At 37.4% G+C, this 21,421-nt stretch overlaps 1 protein-coding gene across 1 annotated transcript in view; it reads left to right on the top strand.

Annotated features, from left to right (window-relative positions):
• Positions 1-1,225: 1,225 nt before the first annotated feature.
• Positions 1,226-21,421, top strand: part of LOC107199769 (macrophage mannose receptor 1-like) — a 33,800-nt gene continuing 13,604 nt past the window's right edge. Inside the window, exons 1-17 of the mRNA XM_015617243.2 lie at positions 1,226-1,412; positions 3,118-3,513; positions 4,604-4,777; positions 6,680-6,838; positions 7,624-7,737; positions 8,882-9,028; positions 9,940-10,113; positions 10,660-10,817; positions 11,232-11,342; positions 12,449-12,564; positions 12,997-13,145; positions 16,135-16,334; positions 16,618-16,745; positions 17,357-17,444; positions 18,024-18,159; positions 20,301-20,339; positions 20,446-20,609. Coding sequence (XP_015472729.1) covers positions 1,343-1,412; positions 3,118-3,513; positions 4,604-4,777; positions 6,680-6,838; positions 7,624-7,737; positions 8,882-9,028; positions 9,940-10,113; positions 10,660-10,817; positions 11,232-11,342; positions 12,449-12,564; positions 12,997-13,145; positions 16,135-16,334; positions 16,618-16,745; positions 17,357-17,444; positions 18,024-18,159; positions 20,301-20,339; positions 20,446-20,609 — 2,523 coding nt within the window. The 5' untranslated portion in view covers positions 1,226-1,342. The remainder of the gene's footprint in view (positions 1,413-3,117; positions 3,514-4,603; positions 4,778-6,679; positions 6,839-7,623; positions 7,738-8,881; positions 9,029-9,939; positions 10,114-10,659; positions 10,818-11,231; positions 11,343-12,448; positions 12,565-12,996; positions 13,146-16,134; positions 16,335-16,617; positions 16,746-17,356; positions 17,445-18,023; positions 18,160-20,300; positions 20,340-20,445; positions 20,610-21,421) is intronic.

Raw genomic sequence — 21,421 nt, 5'->3', positions numbered from 1 at the left:
TACATGACATTGGATTGACAATTTGTAAATATGGCAATTAAACAAAACATATTGCAAAGGATAAGGAATAAAAGCCATTTTTTACTCAAACTACTATTAATGGCATTCCTCTTGATCTTTCAGCTTATTTTTTCCTCTTCATGTAAGTTACAAAACTTTTTGTTGTTGTTTTTGTAAATACAGAACTGGATTCTGTGCTGTTTGATGGCCAGTGATAAAGGCAAAGTAAATTACAAGAATAAAGTGATTAAAAATCCAAAATAATATCATTATTTTATTTTATTTTTTATATTGATAACAAAACTACAGAGGCTCTGTGTTTTGTGAATGAGTTTCTTCTATTTTATTAAGTGATGCTTTGCTCTTGCAGAAAATACTGTGAGACTTGCCTTCATAACAAAGCCAAGAAAAATGAGAGCAAATTTGTAGGGCAATTTCAACTGAATTTCTTTCCTCCCTTTTTTTTTAAAATAACTAAGGGATAACTACAGCATCATAGCTGTAGTTCATGTCAACTTAATAAATGACTGAAGCTCACTTGTAAAATTTGAAACTATTCCTCTATCCTTGTCTCATTTATGCTTGGTATAAAGAAAGACTAAAGTACTAAAGTTCATTTGTACTTGATGCATGAAATATTTTGAGAGGCAGATTTTTTTGCCAAAATCACAGAAAGATTTGTAAAGATTTGGCTAATTTGTATTGGTTCATCTAAGATAAATTCACATGAAATAATAGCACGCGAGTTCTTCTAGCTGATACACCAGATGGATAAAAGGTAGGTGTATGCATAGTACCCAGTTTGTCAAGTCACCAAGCAAAATTAAATTGTCATGTGTGGGTTAATTTTTCCTACTGAAATAGTCAAAATTTCTCACTGCAGTAAATGAAATCAATATATTTTTTGCAGCAGTGAAGACCTATCTGGTTAAGAAATTTGCATATATTTTTCTCTGAGTTTCTCATATATGTATGACATTTAAGATACATCCATTTAAAGTGCACTCCCTGATTCTTTGTCTTTGAGGGTCAGAATGTTACAATTCCAGCACAGAAACAAGAAATTTAAAAATCATTCAGTGGAATGATCTTGAACTGCTCTAAATTTGCCACTTGCATTTGAATGGATGGAAACTTCACTTCCAGATGCAAAGTTTGAATTCTGTAATTATAGATTTCAAAATACCACATGTGACAGGATATTTCCTTATTTAGAGCCCAGAGTTTTCTCTTTCAACTAAAAATCTCCAAAACTGAGAAGGAGCCAGTGCCAACTGATTCTTTAAGGACCTCTGCTGCAGCAATTAATTTCAACTCATCTCTTTGTGAATAAGAAGACAGAATGAAAACCTTGACCTTTTCTACAGTATTAGTTTTCCTCTCATTTGTTCATACTGCTTTTCAGACACTCGGTGAGTCCATTTTTTCCTATCCCCTGCAAAAGTGGATGTGAAAGTGGGAATCTTTGTTGTCTTTCTGGTGTCTTAGAATCTTTAAGATTTTCACATAGCTTTACTACTCTGCATTTCATATTTGTCCTAAAGGGAGTGGTCCACATAAGTTTCCACAAGACACATACAGAGGTGTTGATTTACTTTTAGAGGGGAATATGCAAAATAGGGTAAAGCTGGGAATCAGAGGTCAGGACTGAGTCACATATGTGAACAAAGATTGACTTTTGAGTACAACTTCTTTATTGGTTATGTTTGCTACTGTAATGTAGATGGATTTCACAGTGTGCTCCATAGTCTTTGTGTATATATGTGACTGACTTACAAAAATGGAAAGGATAAAGGAATTAAATAGGGTGCTGCTTGTGCATCTCCTAGCCTTAGCATGAGATTGTGTGGGATGAGATGGAATTTGTGGATTGATGTAAGATGTAGCAATGTGACTGAGAAAAAGCCAGTGAAAAAATAAAGTAGAAATATATGAGAGTCAAGAACAGCTGTGAAATAACCACTACAGCAGTAAGAGTAAAGATGAGAGAGATACTTAAGGTCTGAAAACTTTCTCCTCTGTTCACTACTCAACACTGGCTTGTCCTAACATCCTATACTTGTCCTAAACATTTACTTTAATGTGTGGAGGGGTATCTCACTGCCTCTTGTGAGTTACTCTCTCAGGAATATGGCAGTGATGCTACATCTCTGTTTCCAGGTGTGATTTTGAGGCACAGAGAGCTGAAGGGCAAAACCTCGCTCTATAGTTCGTAGAATATTCCTTGTAGTCCAAATTGCAATCCCTCACGACCCAAAGCTGGTGAGAGCTGCATGCTACCTGACATTTTTAAGAGCACAGAGCTGTTTGCCCAAGAACTGGGAAAAATGTGTGTGTGTTACAGCACAGCTGCAGTTCTGGACAGCCCTTCCCAGCAGGGTTAACCTGTCTCAGTGGATTACTACATCAGGCTGCCTATAACCCTTTGGGAGTGTTAACTGTTTTGTGTGGCACTCACAATGCACAGGCATGCAGGCCCACACCTATGGTATCTATATGCTCTGCAGTGTTTGTTCTTGTGGCAATGTTTGTGCTTTATTGTGCAAATATCTTCTTCTGATAGATGTGCTAAGGGAAGTATATTGGATCAAGGCAAAGTAATAAGTCACCATCACAAGGTTTTTAACTCAAAAAAAATCCCCAAATTGTAACAGAACATGTAAATTCCAGAGGAAAAAGAGTCACAGAAGGCTCTCTCACTAACTGTATTAAGCACAAATGCGACCCCCTGGAGATGTACATTACAGGAGCTAAATCTATAATGCATGAAAGTGATGGCAAACTTCCATATTTTCAGTAAAGGCCCCTTTTGGAAATGTTGAATGAAATGTGTATTTCAGAAGAAGATAAAATTCCATTATTATGATCACATTTTTGAAGCTGTGTTAATGTAGTTTATGTCTTCTGTGTTATGTTGCCATGTATTTACAGAGCTGTACTTACTTTTCCTTCCCAGAATGAAATGTGTCTTGACAATACCATTTTGTCCTTGTAAAAATTTGCAGCCTCCTGACATGAGTCAGATCAGCATGGAATAAACAGCACATATTTCTCCTCACAAGCTCCCCTTACCATGTGCTTACCCTAACCACTTATTCTGAATGTTTTATTTTACAGACAAGGAAATATTCTTAATATTCAATGAGGATACTAAGTTCTGTTTAATTGCTCAAAGTTCTGAGGCAGTCACAACAGCCACTTGCAAGAAAAACAGTGACTTACAAAAATTCAGGTGGGTCTCTGATCATCAGTTAATGAGTGTGGCATTTGCACAATGCTTGGGAGTGCCCTACAAGAGAAACCAGGCTAAAATTTCTCTGTACCCATGCAACAAGAAAAGTGAATTGCAGAAATGGGAATGCAGAAATGCAGCCTTGGCAATCCAAGGGGAAGATTTATTTCTCAGTGCTGGCAAAAAGAAAGAAAACATTGCACTGAAAACAGGATCAGAGGCAATGGATAAATGGAAGATCTATGGAACCATGGATGATTTGTGCTCTCAAAGCCATGAAGGTAAAGTTTAAAGGTTATTTTTGGTGGTTTATTATATTTATTTGTTTGCTATCAGAGGCAGGGTCTTCTGATTTCTGCCCCACTTAGCCTAGTACCAGCTGTTCCCCTGAGACAATGGTGGACTAAAGAATGATTAGTTCATGTATTCAGACCTGTACTCCTTCATCCTGGAGAAAAACAGCTGCTTAGGTTCAGACAGCATGCAGTACGTGTGAAACGTGCATATCTTTTGTTCTTTACTTGTAAAGCAAATGTGGATGTAGGTTACTTTTAATTGTTAGTGTTAATCACTTTCCTCAGTGGTGCCTAGCAATGGCACAGAATGGGTAGAAACTGAAGCACAGGAAGTTCTGTTTGAATAAGAGGAAGAACTTTCACCAAGCACTGAAACAGACTGTCCAGAGATGTTGTGGAGTTTCCCTCACCAGAAATATTCAGTAACTGAACACAATCCTGTGCCATGTGCTCTGGGATGGCCCTGCTTGAGCTGGGAAGTTGGATCAGATGACCCACTGTGATCCCTTCCAACCTGAGCCATTCTGGGATTCTGTGACTTTGCAATCAAAGCACTTTATTTTGCTGTGTATTATAACTACTGAGATTGCATTGGTATTATTAGATGAAATGGAAAAAAAATCTGCATTTAATACATCAATATTAAATAAAAGTAAATAATTCCATGCATAATTATTACCTTCAGTTCCTCTATGAGATTTCAGATGCCAAAAAATCCCACAACATTAAGCTACATGAAATGGAAGTTAAGCCACACGATAAAAAGATAAAAAGATACAAGATTTTTAGAAAGTTGCATTTAAATATATGAGATAAAAATCACTGCAGCTCTTTCATAGCTGTCTACAGCATGAAACATCTCATTTTCTAGCTGATACAGTTGATGATGTAGAAGAACCAAAGAACCCCAGAAGCAAAGACCTACCAAGAACTTCCATGAAAGACATTGCTGGTGACAGCAGTCCCCCAATTACAGTGGTGTAACACTCAAAATGCTTTCTCCACCTAGTCTTATGGAGAGGACAGGCACATATATTCACTGAGCTATATTAAAACTTCTCTTTTGCCCCCTCAGATCTGTTTACACTGTTGGGAAATTCCAATGGAGCTCCATGTGCCTTCCCGTTCCTGTTGAGTGGAAGATGGTATGCTGAGTGCACAGCTGCTGGCAGGTCAGATGGCTTCTTCTGGTGTGCAACAACACCCAACTTCGATGAGGACCACTTGTATGGGTTCTGTCCAGCTGCCAGTAAGTCCCACATGCTGACATAGACCCTATAACACAACACTGCTATGTAAATATATCAATATTGAGATGCTGTTAATAATGCAGAAGGGAAAAACCTGGCAGTGACCTCAATTTTACTCAAAAAATATCTCTTTCATGCAATAACATCCCTTAAAGAAGGAACAAATCCTGTTTGCTAATAGCCTACAGTCAGGCTGAAGTTTCTCTGGGTGTGTCCCTGAGCAGTTAAGACTCAGGAAAAAAGCAGTGTGCTTTAAATATGACTCTCTTCAGTATAGACTCACCTGAAAATTCAGATGCTATTCACAGTCTAATACTCACTGATATTTATAGATAGTATATATATCAGTATAGACTGATAGTAGCAGTCTAACATTTTCTACCCAAGCAAAGCCCTGTTCTGTATAACAAGATTAGTCTACAGTTCATGGGAGGATGTAGTTTGTTTTTTGAGAGATATAAAATTAAAAGATTGGCTTAAAGGTTTTACTGAAATGCTAGCATCATCAGTATTTCCGTTTAATGTTTCAGAATATATTACAAAACAATGCTATCTTAACAGATAAAAGTAATGGTCATGGGAGTGCAGGATCAAGAACACCAAAATACACATTCATGAAGATATTAAAAATTCTGCCTCAAACCTAAGTTTTCAGTGCAGTACCACAGAATCAAAATCACAACTTGTCATTTTGATAGGAGCATTGCACTGGTAATGCAAGAAAACTCAGTCTCAACCAGCACCAACCACCATAATTCTGATTGATTTAGTGAAAATTATTCTCTGGGGCAATATTGTAAGCAGTAGCTTCAAAATTCCCATGACATCCTCATTATATAAACTAGAAAGTATGACATAGTTTGCATTATAAAATTGTTGGGATATTATCACTAATACTTGAGTCTACAGTTAAAAAAAGAATGTTAAAATTATCTGAATCAGCAATAAAGAAACACAATTAGAAATAGAAAACATTTCCTCTAACAAACCATCCAAGAAATTCAATTTTTTTTTTTCTCAAAAAAGAGAAATTTAGGGCAAGTTGTAATCACAGCTTGTTTTAGTACTTGCTCAGGGGACAGTTTTGCTAACAGTGAGCTCTCAGAGGACAATTTCAACATTCCAGTTATCTAAATAACATGCAGATCACAATTACAATCTCAATTCCCTCAGCTGCTCCTTCACCAGCTCTCTTGCCCTCCTCTGGATGTGCTCCAGCACCTCAAGATCTTTATTGTAGTCAGGGTCATGACTGAACAGAGTATTTGAGGTGTGGCCATATCAGTGCCGAGCACAGAGGGACAATCACTGCCCTGTTCCTGCTGGCCACGCTGCTGCTGTTACAAGCCAAGGTGCCATTGGCCTTCTTGGCCACCTGGGCACTCACTGGCTCACGTTTGGCTGGTGATCAATCAACATCCCAAGTCTGTTTCCCCTGGACAGTTTCCCAGCTGCTCTTCCCCAAGCCTACAGCAGTGTCAACGTGATTAGTGATGGCATAATTTCACAAGAAAGGTTTCACTACTGCAAATGTTTGTATTTCAGTTCTGTTCCAACCAAGAATACCCTTCAGCATAGCCTATGAACTTCTGAACAGGTTCTCAGTGTAGACAATGATCAAGATACAGTTTGGATTTATTGGCCTCTTTAAATTTTTTTTTCTCCTAGAGTTTATAAAATTTGAAGGGGAAAGTGTGAATAAAGGATGAAATGCTCATCACTGATAATGTCAATGACACACCCTCTATTCTTAACAAAGATCAAGATAGACTTGTGGGTCTGAGCCTTAATTGCTCCAAAATGTTATTTCACAAATAAGCTTGCAGTTAAATTTTGCCATAATACCTTGTATAAAATGTTTATGACATACTCAGGTACTAAATCTCCTTTCTTTCACACAGATATTGACAGATTTTGGAATACAGATCCTTTGACAGGGACCTACTACCAGATAAACCACCAGTCAGCTCTCACATGGCACCAAGCAAGGAAGAGCTGTCAGCAACAGAATGCAGAACTATTAAGTGTCACAGAGATACATGAACAAATATATCTAAGAGGTAAACTAATGAGCAAGATTCAGTAAAAACTATTTCAAAAGGTTTTTTTGACTGATTACAAATGTTTCAATGCTTTAATCATACTATAGAGAATAGCTGATGTAAGAAAATGGTATTTATACTAATCAAAAATAAAAAAACTACAGCAAATTAGGCTTTTCATATGTGGAACTTTAGTAAGTTGTGGAATTACCATTTGAAACATTTTACACTATTATTTTATTTTAAAAAAATCTAAGGATTTCCAGCCAATTAAGCAAAAGTTAGCTCAAGTTCAGGAAATACCAGAAAGGTCCCATAAAGGGGACTTAAAAGAAGAAACATTTTAGAAGAGAGCCATTATACAACAATTACACTATATGACATGTTCTACAATTATATTTTGTGTTAATAAATCAGTATTCTTCATGTATATCTAATGAAATAGTTGTTTTGAATTTTTTTACAAATTTTATACAGACTTTATGTATGAAGGTCCTTTATCAATTGCACCACAATCAAGAAAACTTATGGCAATATTAATAATAGAAATTCAATCTTTCAATTTTCAAAGCTTATTGTTTACATACAACTGTAGAATAGCATTAAGTTCAGATAAACTAATATGTAAAATAACCTTTATCAATTCTACAGAAAAAACCCTCCGAGTTTATTATCATTAAACACTAATTCTATGCTGCAATAACAAATCACTAGGCAGATTTTTACTATCTTCTTCTAAACTTCAGAATTGCAGAAATTTTCCTAGCAAATCTCATTAGAATTCAATTCTTTTGGTTACCTAGATTTGATTGACAGCAAGAGATCCTCTCTCTGGATTGGGCTTAACAGTCTGAATCTCAACACTGGCTGGCAGTGGAGTGGTGGCTTTCCCTTCAGATACTTTAACTGGGCACCAGGTAGTAATCTTTTTAAACAATTTTTGGAATTATAATCTGAGAATTATACTTTAATTCACTAGATATAACTCACAGAACTTCAAGAAGACCTAAATAACCTCATCTCCTATCAGAGGCAGATAAAGTAAAAAACACTAGTTGAGCCGTATCATACTGGGAATGCCTTCAAGTCAGTGAAATCCTCTGCGTCTCTACAGCTTCCACAGGGTTATCAGACCCTGCATCCTGCAAGGACTCAGCTGCCAGTGAGCATTGCTCTTACAAAGCCCTCCTCTTCACTTCTTATGCTTTTTTACTCTTCTCTCCTCATTCAAGAGTTCATGCCATCGATATGGCATTCATATATTTTAAAGTCAATTATTGCCATGGCAACAGTTGGTTGCAGCAAACTCTGAATAAATGCAAGCATTTCAGCCTTCTCCAGCCTCAGAGGTGCCACCTGCTTTTATCTGGCACAGAAGATGAAGGGAATGCCCAGAGCTGCTTAGTCTGGTGGAAGATTTTTCTACCTTCTGTTGAGCTGGTCTAATTCCTTGAGCTTTGCAGGACCAGGATGTTGGGTCTCAGGTCACTGAGCCCACACAGAGCCCAAATCAAACCCCCCGAGCTCCTGTAGCCCACACAATGACTATGATCATGAGTTAATCTGCACACCTCCAGTTCACTGCAGAATTCTTTTGTGGGGAGAGAGGGAAAAAAGGTAATTAATCACACTATCTGTATGCCTCTCTGAGAAGAAAACACTGACCATTCCCCAGGGATAGTGGTCCTGTGGGGAAACTCTGGGGGTGTTGGTGGAAGAGGCAGGCAGAGGAGAGACAGAAATTGTGAGGGAATGTCAGGAGGTTCTGCTTGCAGCAAGGAACAAATCTGTGTTCAAATTCCAAAGGGACATGCAGAAAGGACCACTATTCTGTAATCAAATGTGGCAGAAAGTGTTAATTATGCAACAACCATTGAAAGAAATATTTTGATGGGTACTTCTAAATTACATTTCCTTATCTTTGGTAGAAAAATAATTGTAGCAGTGAAATCATGAGCCCATAATTGACACATGAAAAGGCTATCAGTAATTTGCTCTTTTAGCTGCTGACATAAACCCTGTGCTACATAATAATAATAATTTGTTTTTAATCTCATGAAGGAAGCCCTGAGCTTGAGCCTGAAAAGCTTTGTGCAGTACTAAACCCCAGAAGAGATGCTAAATGGGAAAACCAGCCATGTGAGCTGAAACTTGGATATATCTGTAAAAAGGAAAAATCCACAAAGGATCCTTTAATTCTTCCATCGGGTATGTCAAGCAAATAAAAACCTTTTGATAAAGGCATAATTTGTGTCACTAAAGTTAAATTTAATCACTACTTAAAAAAAAAAAGAGCAAGCATTGAAATTTGTTTTTCCACTCTGATGACTGGTACAGAGCAAAGCATATAGTTATTTCTTTAGTGAAATATATTTAAATATTGAAAATGTTCCTGGAGCCCAGTAACCACACAAGCATTTTTTACTTTATGTTATTATTCACAATTCCAGAGGCACTGGGTTAAGCCATGCAGTTTCATGAAAGTATCATGGTCTTCATGGACATGAAAATAAAGTTAGAGAGGCTTCATCCTTTCTGCATTGCATTCTAATGGAAACACAGAGGTTTGTCACAGAAGACTTGGGAAAATGGCATCAGTAGGCTCAGAGCAAATTCTTGATGGGATTGCCTGTAACCTAGAAAGATGGTGAAAATGAGCAACTTCCTTTTCCACTATACTTCTCTCTGGTTTATTTAATGACAGCTGGCATGGAAAGCCATATGTGCAGAGAATTACTTGTGCTGCCTTTCCTTTATGAAAAATAAAAAAACCATAATTGGGTGGGGTACATTGTGTGGAAATGCTACATGTGAAATTCCAAAATATTCCTCTGGCCATATTCTTCTGAATACTTCACGCTAGTGAACCCCAGTAACAACTGGCTCCAGTCTTTTCGTCTTCTGCTTAAATTCAGTATATGCTTTCTGTCAAAGTACTCTGAGCAGCAACATACAGGCTGCAATAGATGTATGAGGAATGAAGTACTGCTAATTTGTTACCGCTTTCTTTTCATTCTAATTTGTTAATTAGCTAATTTTCAATATAATTGTAGTTATTCTAGACTTCAGTTTGCACCATTTAAAAACTTGAATTATCTATTGATTTTGGGGGGATGCAGAGCCTGTTAAATGCCCAGAAGAATGGTTGCCCTATGGAGGTCACTGTTTCATGGTTCATAGAGACCCCAAAGAATGGAGAGAAGCCCTAATTTCCTGCAATAAGAGCAATGGTAACCTGGCCAGTATCCACAACCCTGAAGAGCATGGCTTCATACTGTCTCAGCTTGGCTACAGTGAGTATTTCTACAGGGCAATGCTTGGTACAAATGGAGAGCTGTACTATTAGAAATCCTGCAGGATTTAAATAAAATAATTCTTGCTTGTTTTTTAAGAATATTTATAGGGAAGGCCGCAGATATATAGGTTATAAAAACCTGAAAGCAAAAAACCCACGAGAGGAATCATTATGGTCTTTTCATTTTCATTTTAATTCTTTTCATTTTGATTTTCATTTGTTTTTCACTGCATAAAATCACTTGAAGGAAATAACAGCTCTAGTCACTGCAGCATTTAAGTGGATTATCTGCATCAGACACCTTGTAGCTGTAGATACAGTAATGTACTTTACTGATAAAGCTGCCAAATCTAATTTCCTGCTGGTATTTCATTTTTAACTTCTTGAAAGAAGAACGTGAATTACATTTTAATATAAAGTCCTCTGTCTTTTAATACAGATGAATTTGCATGGCAACATTGTAATTTCAGGTAATCTCCATAAAATCTTTCTCCTATGGACTGTTTCAACTTGGGTAATAACACAGATTAATTTCTGTCCTTAGGAGCTGTGGATGAGCTGTGGATTGGCCTGAACGACCTCAACACTCAAATGTACTTTGAGTGGAGTGATGGGACTCCTGTGACATATACCAAGTGGTTGCCTGGAGAACCAACCCATGAAGTCACTGGCCAAGAAGATTGTGTCATTATGGCAGGAAAGGTGAATCATTCCACATGAATCATACAGTGCAGCACTGCACTATTTGAGTTTTGGTTATACTTCTAGGGACATTTTTAATGCCACTTAACATAGCTGCTAAGTTGCATAGAATCAAAGAACGTTCTCTTTATTCACTCAGACATATAGTTGTTCAAAATTACATTTAAAATGAAATTCCATATAACTAGTAAATGTTCATATCTGATTGTGAGTGTACATCATATGCTAAGCAAACCTTAACAGTCCAGCTTAACACTTAGCTTAACATAACCTCACCTCCAAGCTCAAATATTTGGAATCTATTAAAAAGTACAGATATCCACATTGAAACAGTATTTTGAAAAGAATGATAATGTTTCCAAAATAAAAAGGTTCTGCCTCACTGCTTTTCACCTCTTCCCAAACTGCACATAGGATGGATACTGGGCAGACAGTGCCTGTGACAGGAAGTTAGGCTACATCTGCAAAAGAGACCCACTACAAGGAGTTTCTGGAACAGAAAAGACTGATCCTGCCTGCTTGAAGGTAAGAAGAAAGCATAACCAAGAATCTGTTTAGCAAAATTTCACAAACTCCTCTTGACATTGAAGCTTTTGTTTTTTTTCTTCCCTAACAAGACTTATTCCACAACAAATTATCAGGGTGATAATTTTCACTACATTCCCATATAAGGAATAACAATAAGTCAGGCCTATTACCTCTCAGAACTTTCTGTGAAAGGCACTAAAGCCATTCTGTGGTTGCCTGCATATTTGTTATATTGTTCTGCAACCATTTCTGGTTTATTGAACATGTAGTAGGGACTGGTAACAATTTCTGGACTGTGCAGCATGATGCAAGATGATGACAAATCTCACTACTGAAGCCAAATCAAAACAATAAAATCATTTTCATAAGTGAATTTGTTTTGAGCAAGTTATTGTATCCTACTGCTTTTTTTCCTTCTTTTCCCTCTCTTTACTTTTGTATTTACTATTATTCTATATTTGGTAACCTTTCCCACAAGCCCATATGGGGAACGGAGCTGAGACACATTGTGCTCAATGGAGTTAAGCAGCAGCCAAATATTGAACACAGAGTTTATTTACCTTTCTTGGGTCCAGCAAGCAAATCTTGAAATGGCATAAAAGGGAAAAGTGGCTTGGAATTCAGCTGTAATTCTGAGGATTTTGCTCTTCAGTGTTTTTTATGTTACCTTTTCAGTCAGACTTTTTTGATGACCAGAAGTATTAAATCAACTAATTAGTCTATTTACTGTTCCTTTAGCCTTGAAAACATAGGAAACTTGAGTCAGCATCTCCAATACAGACTACTCTTTTTGGTTCTGAGCAAAGAAGAATTTTATTCGCCTGATTCTGAATGCACTCTCTCTTCTCTGTCCCTCTGACTTTTTTACCAGTAAAAAAATATCCATTATTTTCAAAAATGTGAGACTTATAGGCACTAAATCTCTTCTTTCTGCACTGAATGTTTGCTAAGCTGAATTTCCATTAGTACACTGGAATTGAAATTTATATATAAGCATGTTAGGTTATATTAAAAATATGTTAATTTATGTGTATTAATTGAAATTCAAGTACTAGAACATATGTTGTTTTTAATTGCAAGTTTATTTCATGTGTTTTTGACAGGGTTGGGAAAGACATGGTTTTTACTGCTACCTGGTTGGACATACTTCTGTAACATTTTCAGAAGCAAAGAAAACCTGTGAAAGGAGCAGTGGTTATTTAACAAGTATAGGAGACAGGTATGAAAAGTTTAAAAATTGTATATCGGATAAAATAATATTGGAATTTTAAAAAATAGTTGAGAACTTTTTTGAAAAACAAATAAAAAAAAAATAACCAACTGAAAAACCAAACTAAAAAAACTCAGAATATCCTTTTTCTGAAGAAAAAATAAAATAATAAACACAGTAAGGCTTTTTTTACTAAAAATAATTTATACATCAATGCTTTCTAGTACTTTGTAAGAACAGAAAACAGCAACTTCTGGTCTATAAGGAACAGTTTTTCAGTATAGCACAGCTTCACCCCCTATTGCAGCTGAATAACATATTGCCCATAAGAGGAAATTTAATGGAGATTCTATTCATTCTAGCTGTGTGAGGTCTGGATGCTGAGGAGTGGAAGATGGAAGGAAAGCTTGGCTTAGTCCTATCTGACTCCTGTCATTTCAGATATGAGCAAGCCTACCTGACCAGCCTCATTGGTCTGAGCTCTGAGAAGTATTTTTGGATCGGTCTCTCAGACATGGAAGAGCAAGGGATTTTCAAGTGGGTGACTGGTGAAGGTGTTCTGTACACAAACTGGAATGCAGCAATGCCTGGTACTCTACTGATGCTGAATGATTTTTGCCTTTTTCTTTTTATATTTTCTCCGTATTCTTTACTTGCATATCTGTAGCTTATTAGTAGTATTAGTGGTATTAGTAGTCACAGTACTTTTCCCTACCTTTTCCCTAACCAGAAGGACAAAACATATTCTAGAGCTCTGAGTCCCAGGGGATACAAGACCTCTATCCTATCTTGGTTCTTTCTGGGAACCAAGGCTTAAAAACAGCGCTTCAAGACATATTTTCATTAAAAAAGTTTAGTTTCCACCTGAAGGGGAAGGATGTTCATAAATCCATGTGCCCAGATAGGATCCATCCCAGGGTGATGAGGGAGCTGGCAGATGAGCTTGTGAAACCACTCTCCATCAGTTACCAGCAGTCCTGGCTCACTGGTGAGGTTCCAGATGACTGGAAGCTGGCCAGTGTGACACCCATTTCAAAAAGGGTGGGAAGGAGAATCGTGGTAATTATAGACCAGTCAGTCTGACCTCAGTACCTGGTAAGGTAATGAACAGTATATTGAGTATCATCACACAGCACACACGGGATGGCCAGGGTATCAGACCCAGCCAGCATGGGTAAGTTGTGCCTGACCAACCTGATCTCCTTTTATGACCAGGTGACCAACCTGGTGGATGCAGGAAAGGCTGTGGATATTGTCTATTTGGAGTTCAGCAAGGCCTTTGACACTGTCTCCCACAGCATTCCCTGGAAAAGCTGGCAGCCCAGGGCTTGGACATGAGCACTCTTTGCTGGGTTAGGAACTGGCAGGATGGCCCAGAGAGTGGTTGTGCTGCATCCAGCTGGCAGCCAGTCACCAGTGGTGGCCCTCAGGTGTCTGCGCTGTTCTGTTCAGTATTTTTACTGATGACACGGATGAGGGAATTGAGTCTTTCATTAGTAAATTTGCAGACAACACTAATGTGGATGCATGTGTCGATCTGTTGGAAGGGAGGATGGCTCTGCAGAGAGACCTGGAATGGTTGGATGGATGGAAAGAGTCCAATGGGATGAAGTTTAATAAGTCCAGGTGCCAAGTCCTGCATTTTGGCTACAATAACCTCTGCAAAGTTACAAGCTGGAGATGGTGTGGCTGGACAGTGCCCAGGCAGAAAGGGACCTGGGGGTGCTGGTGACAGCAGCTGAACATGAGCCAGCAGTGTGCCCTGGTGGCCAAAAAGGCCAAAGGCCCCTGGCCTGGATCAGCAATAGTGTGGACAGCAGGAGCAGGGGCATCATTCTCCCCCTGTACTCGGCACTGGTGAGGCCACACCTGGAGTGCTGTGTCCAGTTCTGGGCCCCTCAGTTCAGGACATTGAGATGCTTGAGTGCAACCAGAGGAGGCAACGAGGCTGGTGAGAGGCTGTGAACACAAACCCTGTGAGGAACAACTGGGGTTGTTTAGCCCCAGAAAAGGAGACTCTGATGTGACCTCATCACTCTCTACAACTTCCTGAAAGGTGGGGGCTGGTTCCTTCCTCCAGGCAGCACTGACAGAATGAGAGGACACAGTCTTAAATTGCACCAAGAGAAATATAGGTTGGATATTAGGAAAAGTTTTACAGAAGGGGTGATAGAGTATTGGAATGGTCTGCCAGGGGAGGTGGTGGAGTCACCATCCCTGGATGTGTTTACAAAAAGATTGGATGTGGCACTCAGTACCATGATCCAGTTGAGGTGCTAGGGCATGGGTTGGACTCAATGATCTTAAAGGTCTCGTCCAGCCTAGTGATTCTGTGATACTGTGGTTCAGAGAGAGTTGAACTGGGGGAAATTACCTCACCTCTTATATCTCTAATTGATGGTTTTTATCAATTATGCTAATTGGCTAAACTTATAAAACTGAATTCACCCTGTGGTGGGGTGGGAATCTTGTGGGTATGTTCCATATCTTCTCCTGGAGGCCTCCAATAAAGACCAGCCTTTATATTACCTCCTATATTAGTATTATCTTGAAAGTGTGTTGTTTCATTTCTAGGTTCTTTAAAGTATCACTACCACTGGACTAAATCTATTCTACTAAAGAGCTCCCTAATTCTAAACTGTTCTCCAATTTTGATAAATCCATGGTGACACATATGAACATTCTTCCTTTGAAACTGAAGTGTCTTCAATACATGTACTTGGCATCAGTGAGGCTGCAAATTGAATCTTGGGTTCAGCTTTGGGTCCCTCACTACAAGAAAAATACAGAGATGCTGCAGTGTGTCCAGAGAAGGTCAACAAAGCTGGTGAAGAGTCTGAAACATGAGTCTAACGAGGAGAGGCTGAGGGAGCTAGGGTTGTTTAGCCTGAAGGAAAAGAGGCTCAGAGGAAACTTTATCACTCTCTACAACTGCCTGAAAGGAGGTTGTAATGAGGTGAAGATCAGTCTCTTCTCCCAAGTAACAAGTAATAGAGGAAGAGAAAATATCCTCAAGGTGCATCAGGAAAGCTTTAGACTGGATACCAGGAAAGATTTCTTCACAGAAGGGATGCTCAGGCCTTGGAACAGGCTGCCCAGGGAAGTGGTTGAGTCACCATACCTGAAGGGATTTACAAGATGTGAGGATGTGTAGATGTGGCACTGATGGGCTTGGTGGTGCTGTATTAATGGCTGGACTCTACAATCTTACAGATATTTTCCAACCTAAATTATTCTATGATTTTTCTATGACGCTATGAAAATATTTATTTTCTGATTCCTCATTGTTTCCAAAAGCAAAATCAAACTGAGTGGGAAGGATGCCTTGATGATGGGCAGCCAAAGCCTTGCCACGAGTGGCAGAGGAAAGAGGCAGGCCAGGAGCTGTTTATGCACTCAAAGGGAAGGGACAATGATGAAGGACTTGCTGGTTTCCTCTTTTCACAAAGCTCCTCCTCTGAGTGGACACTACACTTTATTACTTCAAATAGTCTTTTCTAAATTAATTACATGAGCCATAAAAATGTCAAAAGAGCCTCTTTAAAACACATTCCAACTTCCTTTTTTTATCTCACAAAGGGAAGGAAGCTGGTTGTGTTGCCCTTAGAACTGGAACTGCAGCTGGACTATGGGATGTTAAGAACTGTGAAGTAAAGGCAAAATTTCTCTGCAAAAAATTAGCTGAAAAAGTCACTGTTCCTGTTGCTTCTGAAACCATTTCTGATTCAAAATGTCCCTTGGGTTGGGATACAAGCAATAACATGAATTCATGCTTCAGAGTAAGTATTGGTTTTTGCCATAAGCCTACCTGGAAACAGGAGAGCACCAAATAGATGGGTAATCTAAACACCACAAATAGCACAATGTAGCAAGCTTTTACACAACTGTTCAAATATCACTGCAGTTTTCATTCTATCAGTGATAAGTAAGGTTATCCAATTACTTTTGAATCCATATTACAATGGATAATTGTAATGGAAGGTTTACTTATATTTTCTTATGCTAGGTGGCCAGATTTATTTTTAGCACACTGAAAACACAGTGTTCTACCTGCATCTACAGGGTTTTGTGAGGGAAGAAGACCAAAAGAAAACATGGTTTGAAGCCCGAGATTTCTGCAGAGAAATAGGAGGAGACCTGGCTGCCATTAGAAATGAAGAAGAACAAACAGTCATAGAAAACTTAATAAAGTAAGAACTGTCTAATAATTGAAATTTTGGTGTAACAACACATGATGCAGTAATAAATAATAATACTCTAGTTTTGCTCCTGAGAGAATTATAAATCTATCTGGTTTTCACCGTAACAATAAGAAAAATAACTGAGAAAATATCTCATATGAGTAATATGTTTTCAAAGAAATTTTTGGAGCTCCTAAAACGTGTCAAAATCTGCAAACATTTTAAATTCAGGTAAAAACCAACACAACAACGTTTCTTGAATGCATCTCCACAGTACTAATTCTAAGTTTGTTTAGTGGATCATCTTGAAACCAAATTTAGTCTTCCAGTATCCCTGAAAATTTTTTTTCTGAGGAAAAAAACCAATATAATTACAACATCAATGTAGAAAAACAATGTGCTGCATTTTCAATATAGCCATTTGCAGAGCAGGAAATTTTAAGGTGTGAACTTTGTGTACTTGCCAATGGAAGTTTTCTGACCAACAGTACTTTTTATTTTAAAATTTCTGCATTTGAAGTGTTCAATAAGTGTCAAAGTTATTGTCCCACATGACTTATAAAATTAAGCAGAGCTAACAACATATATCCTCTTTCACTATACATTTTTTCACACTCTAGAAAGAAATCCCCATCATTTCAGCCTTTCTGGATAGGTTTGCACTGTTTGGATCCTGATGGAGGGCTTTTCTGGAGTGATGGTTCTCCGGTGAGTGTTTCACCATGCCAGTTTCTTTCTGGTCTGACTTTTTTTCTGTTGGAGAAGTTTCCATGACTGGTGTGTATGAAAGCTGTGTAAGAATTTCCAAAAATGTCTATTTTGCAACTGGGTAACTCTGAATCGTTATTCGTCATACTGGATTGGAAAAAACAAAAGAGGCCAGTAAACCCTGAGGTTATACCATTACAAAAATGATAATACAAAGGACTACTTTCAGCTACAGAAATGATTATCCAAGTCACAAATATGTAAGAATGGTCTCTCCTCATTTTTGTTAGTCTCTGGTGATAAATTGCCATGTTATTTTTTCCCGTTCTTTATTTATCATTTCATTTGATTCCAGTTTTTGTGGGACTGCTACAGTCTGTTTGATGCTGCATAAACTCAGAGCCTTTCTTTCCTCTTGCAGGGTGTTAGTAGTTACTTCAATAGCTCACATTGGCTTCACAGCCAGAGGAGGAGGAAAAGGAGTGGTTGGGAACTTTTGCTCTATTTCTCATTCCTTACAGAGTACAGTTTTTTCCCCTGTAGATGAAAATAAAAACCACAGGTGTGTTTTCTCTGTAGATGAATTATAAAGCAAAACATGATTTGTATGATCCTGCATTTCAAGATTGCGGAGCAATCAAAGAAGGCCCTTTTTCATCATGGATTAAGGAGCACTGTGAATACAGTCATAACTGGATTTGTGAAATAAAGAAAGGTAGGTTACTTTTTACTCTAAACTCAACTTAGGAAGAAATTCAAGCTGAATCCACTCTATTGTAACAGGAAGCTCTACAAGTTACATACTGGTAGCAAGTGCTGTTGATTTCACAGGAATTTTGCAAACAGAAAAGTAGGTCAAGACATATAAATACCTTTGGAATACAAGATTTCAGATGTTAACAATAAACTTTGTGTTTCATTAGAAAAAGTATATTCCATGTAAGCTTTACAAAATTACACTTCTTTATGTAATGGTATAGTAATAGAAAATATGATGAAAACAATCTCAAGAGTTTACTTTGCTATATTCACTGCTCTGCACAAGAGCAGATTTTTGTCAAAACAGAAGTTCTGACTGAGGGAAGAAGAGAGGACTACCATTTGACAAAAAGAAAAAAAAAAAAGAAAAATATTTTTTTAAAATCATATCCTTTGTGAACTGAAACTTCACTCCTCTGCTCAGATGTTGGTACACAACAACAAAGTAGTCACCTACTCTAAATTAAACAACACTGCCAGCATCACAGAATCAGTCTTTTTGTAAGATGACATGTAATGACAAGCCTGTAACAACAGGCCTGCTGCAACAAAAAGATGGTAATGAAAAACTTCAAAATACTTAATACTTTAAGACAGGGTCACATCTTCCTCTCATACTCGTAGAAAAATCTTCCCTACTTCTGTTTTTTTCTCAGCTACTGCTGGGGAAAATATGCAGTGAAATTAGAGAGGACTCAATTATAACTATGTGTTGGGATACATATTTTACTTCCCACAGTAACCACAATGTTTCTTTGGTGGCTCCCTGGGCTCTCACACACTACTTTCAATGGCTACTTTTCTAAAAAATATAATTTCTGTGCTGCTGAATTATTCAGAACAATTTTCTAACCAAGGCGCATAGTCTCAGCTTCTCATACTTAAAGTAATAGTCATAGACATATATCTCAGAGAGATGTTGTGAAGATATTTTTCCTGGTGAGCTCCTTTGTGAGTCTTCACCTGCATAATCACCACAGCTAAAAATCTTTAGCAGAAGTGTCAGTAGTAGCTGTTTACTGTTAATTAGTGGTAGCATATGAATGGCAGAAATTACAGCCTGAAGAAATTGCTATCATTAGTCAGCAGTGCATAACGGCGTGTTGAAAGATGCTGAAATAGACAGAATGCTTCATACTTCCAGAGCAGATACATTACAGTTTTTTCTTCTAAATCTTGCAACCATTTTCTTTTTAAGCTTGTGACCCATCATAAAATAGATTATTTTTAAAGGCTGACATATTTCTTTTTTTAACCCAAGCATATGTTCTCACACTTAGTAAAATGTAACTACACATACAGCAACATAAACATTGCAATAAATTCCTGTGGGGGGGAAAAAAACCCCATAGAATCACAGAATGGTTTGAGTTGGAAAGGATTTTAAAGTTTTAGTTCCAACCCCCAACTTTTGACCAGGTTGCTCAAAGCCCCATTCAATTGGCCTTGAGATTATAAAGGTGACATTTGTTTTACATTTTTGTAGCTTTTGGCCTTGCATGTTTAGAGAAACATTGCTCCAATATCACACTCCATGTGATGTGGAATTTTTTTGTTTAAATTATTTTTCAAAATGTGGCAATGTAATTCTTCCCAAAGCAGCTACATAGAAAAAAAAGTTTAACAAACAAATCAATACTAATAAAATGTTAAATATAAATTATAAAAATAAATAATAAATATAAATATATGTAAAAAAGCAAAACTATGTGTAATATTTGAATTTCTTTTTCAAATACAAGATAATGTCTATAAAGAATTGTTCCAAGTCTACCAACACTGGAGTGTTTTCTCTATTAAGTGCTCTTTCAGAAAAAAGTATTCAATCAGACTAACTTCAGCCATCCAATTTACGTAATATTCAAGATATGCTTATCAAAAATCTACCAAGACACAGGCCTGTAATGCATCTTTTGTACCCTGAACATCCATTTTTAACTTTGCACCAAAGATGCTAAATAAATATATTTTGCATTGAATATATAAAATGTGAAAAGTTAATAGACATAAAAATAATTTCCACTAATTGAACACTTATACTGATTCAATGATTGGGAAAAATTTTACATCATCTTTTTTTATCCCATTTCATTACAGGGACACCCTTGAAACCAGAACCTCTGGGCCCTTCTACCAGTAAGCTTCTGTTTATTTTCACTTACCTAAAGGGTGGTGGAATGTAACACCACCAGCTTTGCATAAGAACTGAGGAGAATTCTGATATTTCTCTTCTGGATTGCAGCATATGAAATCACAGAAGATGGCTGGATTGTAAAAGGAGACAAACAATATTTTTTCAGCCAAGAAAAGACCTCTATGGAGAAAGCCAGAACGTTCTGCAAAAACAATCGTGGAAATCTTGCTACTATTGGAAATAATAATGAAAGAAAATTTTTGTGGAAATACGTAAGGAGAAATTTTGTTATGTTATACACTGTATGGCTATATACTCTTTGTACATATTCTCCTCTTGTGAAGTACAGAAGAATGTGCTTGTTGCATAATATTACCACTTTTACCAAATATTACTACTACTAGAATTTTATTAGGATTAGGTTTAAATATTCTATGAAAAAATATTTATTCTGCTAAATGAATCTTCACTTTAGGAAATAAAACATGTAAAAGAATTTACTGTTTGTAAAATTGAACTGAATGGAGTTCTGAGCAAATACCTACTGTGCAATGAACAGGCAGAGTAGATGTATTCTCAGAAAACACTGAAGGAGTGTTTCTGCCTGAAGGAGGCAGGGTGGTTGCCTCTTATCTGAATATCATATGCTAGAATATATTACACATAGATTGAGCCAGCTGCCAGTGTAGCTTTGATAGTCCTATCTGGAGGTCATGTTGCTCTCCAAAATAGCTTTTCAAACAAAGGCTTAGACTGTTCCATGTTACAGTGATCGTTCCAACAGCCCTTCATGGATTATTACAGTTTCCTTGTACCACAGCTGAAGCACAGCAGGGGAATGCTGAGAACTTAATAGCATGAATGGTACCTCAAACCTCTGCCATAATCCTGTTTGGTTTACTAATACCAACTTAGCCACACAAACACCTTTCTGAGTCACACTATTAGATGTTTGCTTCTATTGTGTGAGAAGGGATACAACAGGAGAAGAACTCAGACAGCTTGAGACACATGAAATATATAGCTGCTTAAAACCAGGAAAGTATTAAAAATTTTATACTAAATGTTTTTCCTCAAGTCTTCT

The sequence above is a fragment of the Parus major genome, chromosome 2, assembly GCF_001522545.3.
Source record: "Parus major isolate Abel chromosome 2, Parus_major1.1, whole genome shotgun sequence".
NCBI lineage: Eukaryota > Metazoa > Chordata > Aves > Passeriformes > Paridae > Parus > Parus major.
The sequence above is the reverse complement of the archived record's forward strand: the minus strand, read 5'-3'. Positions and strand labels throughout refer to the sequence as shown.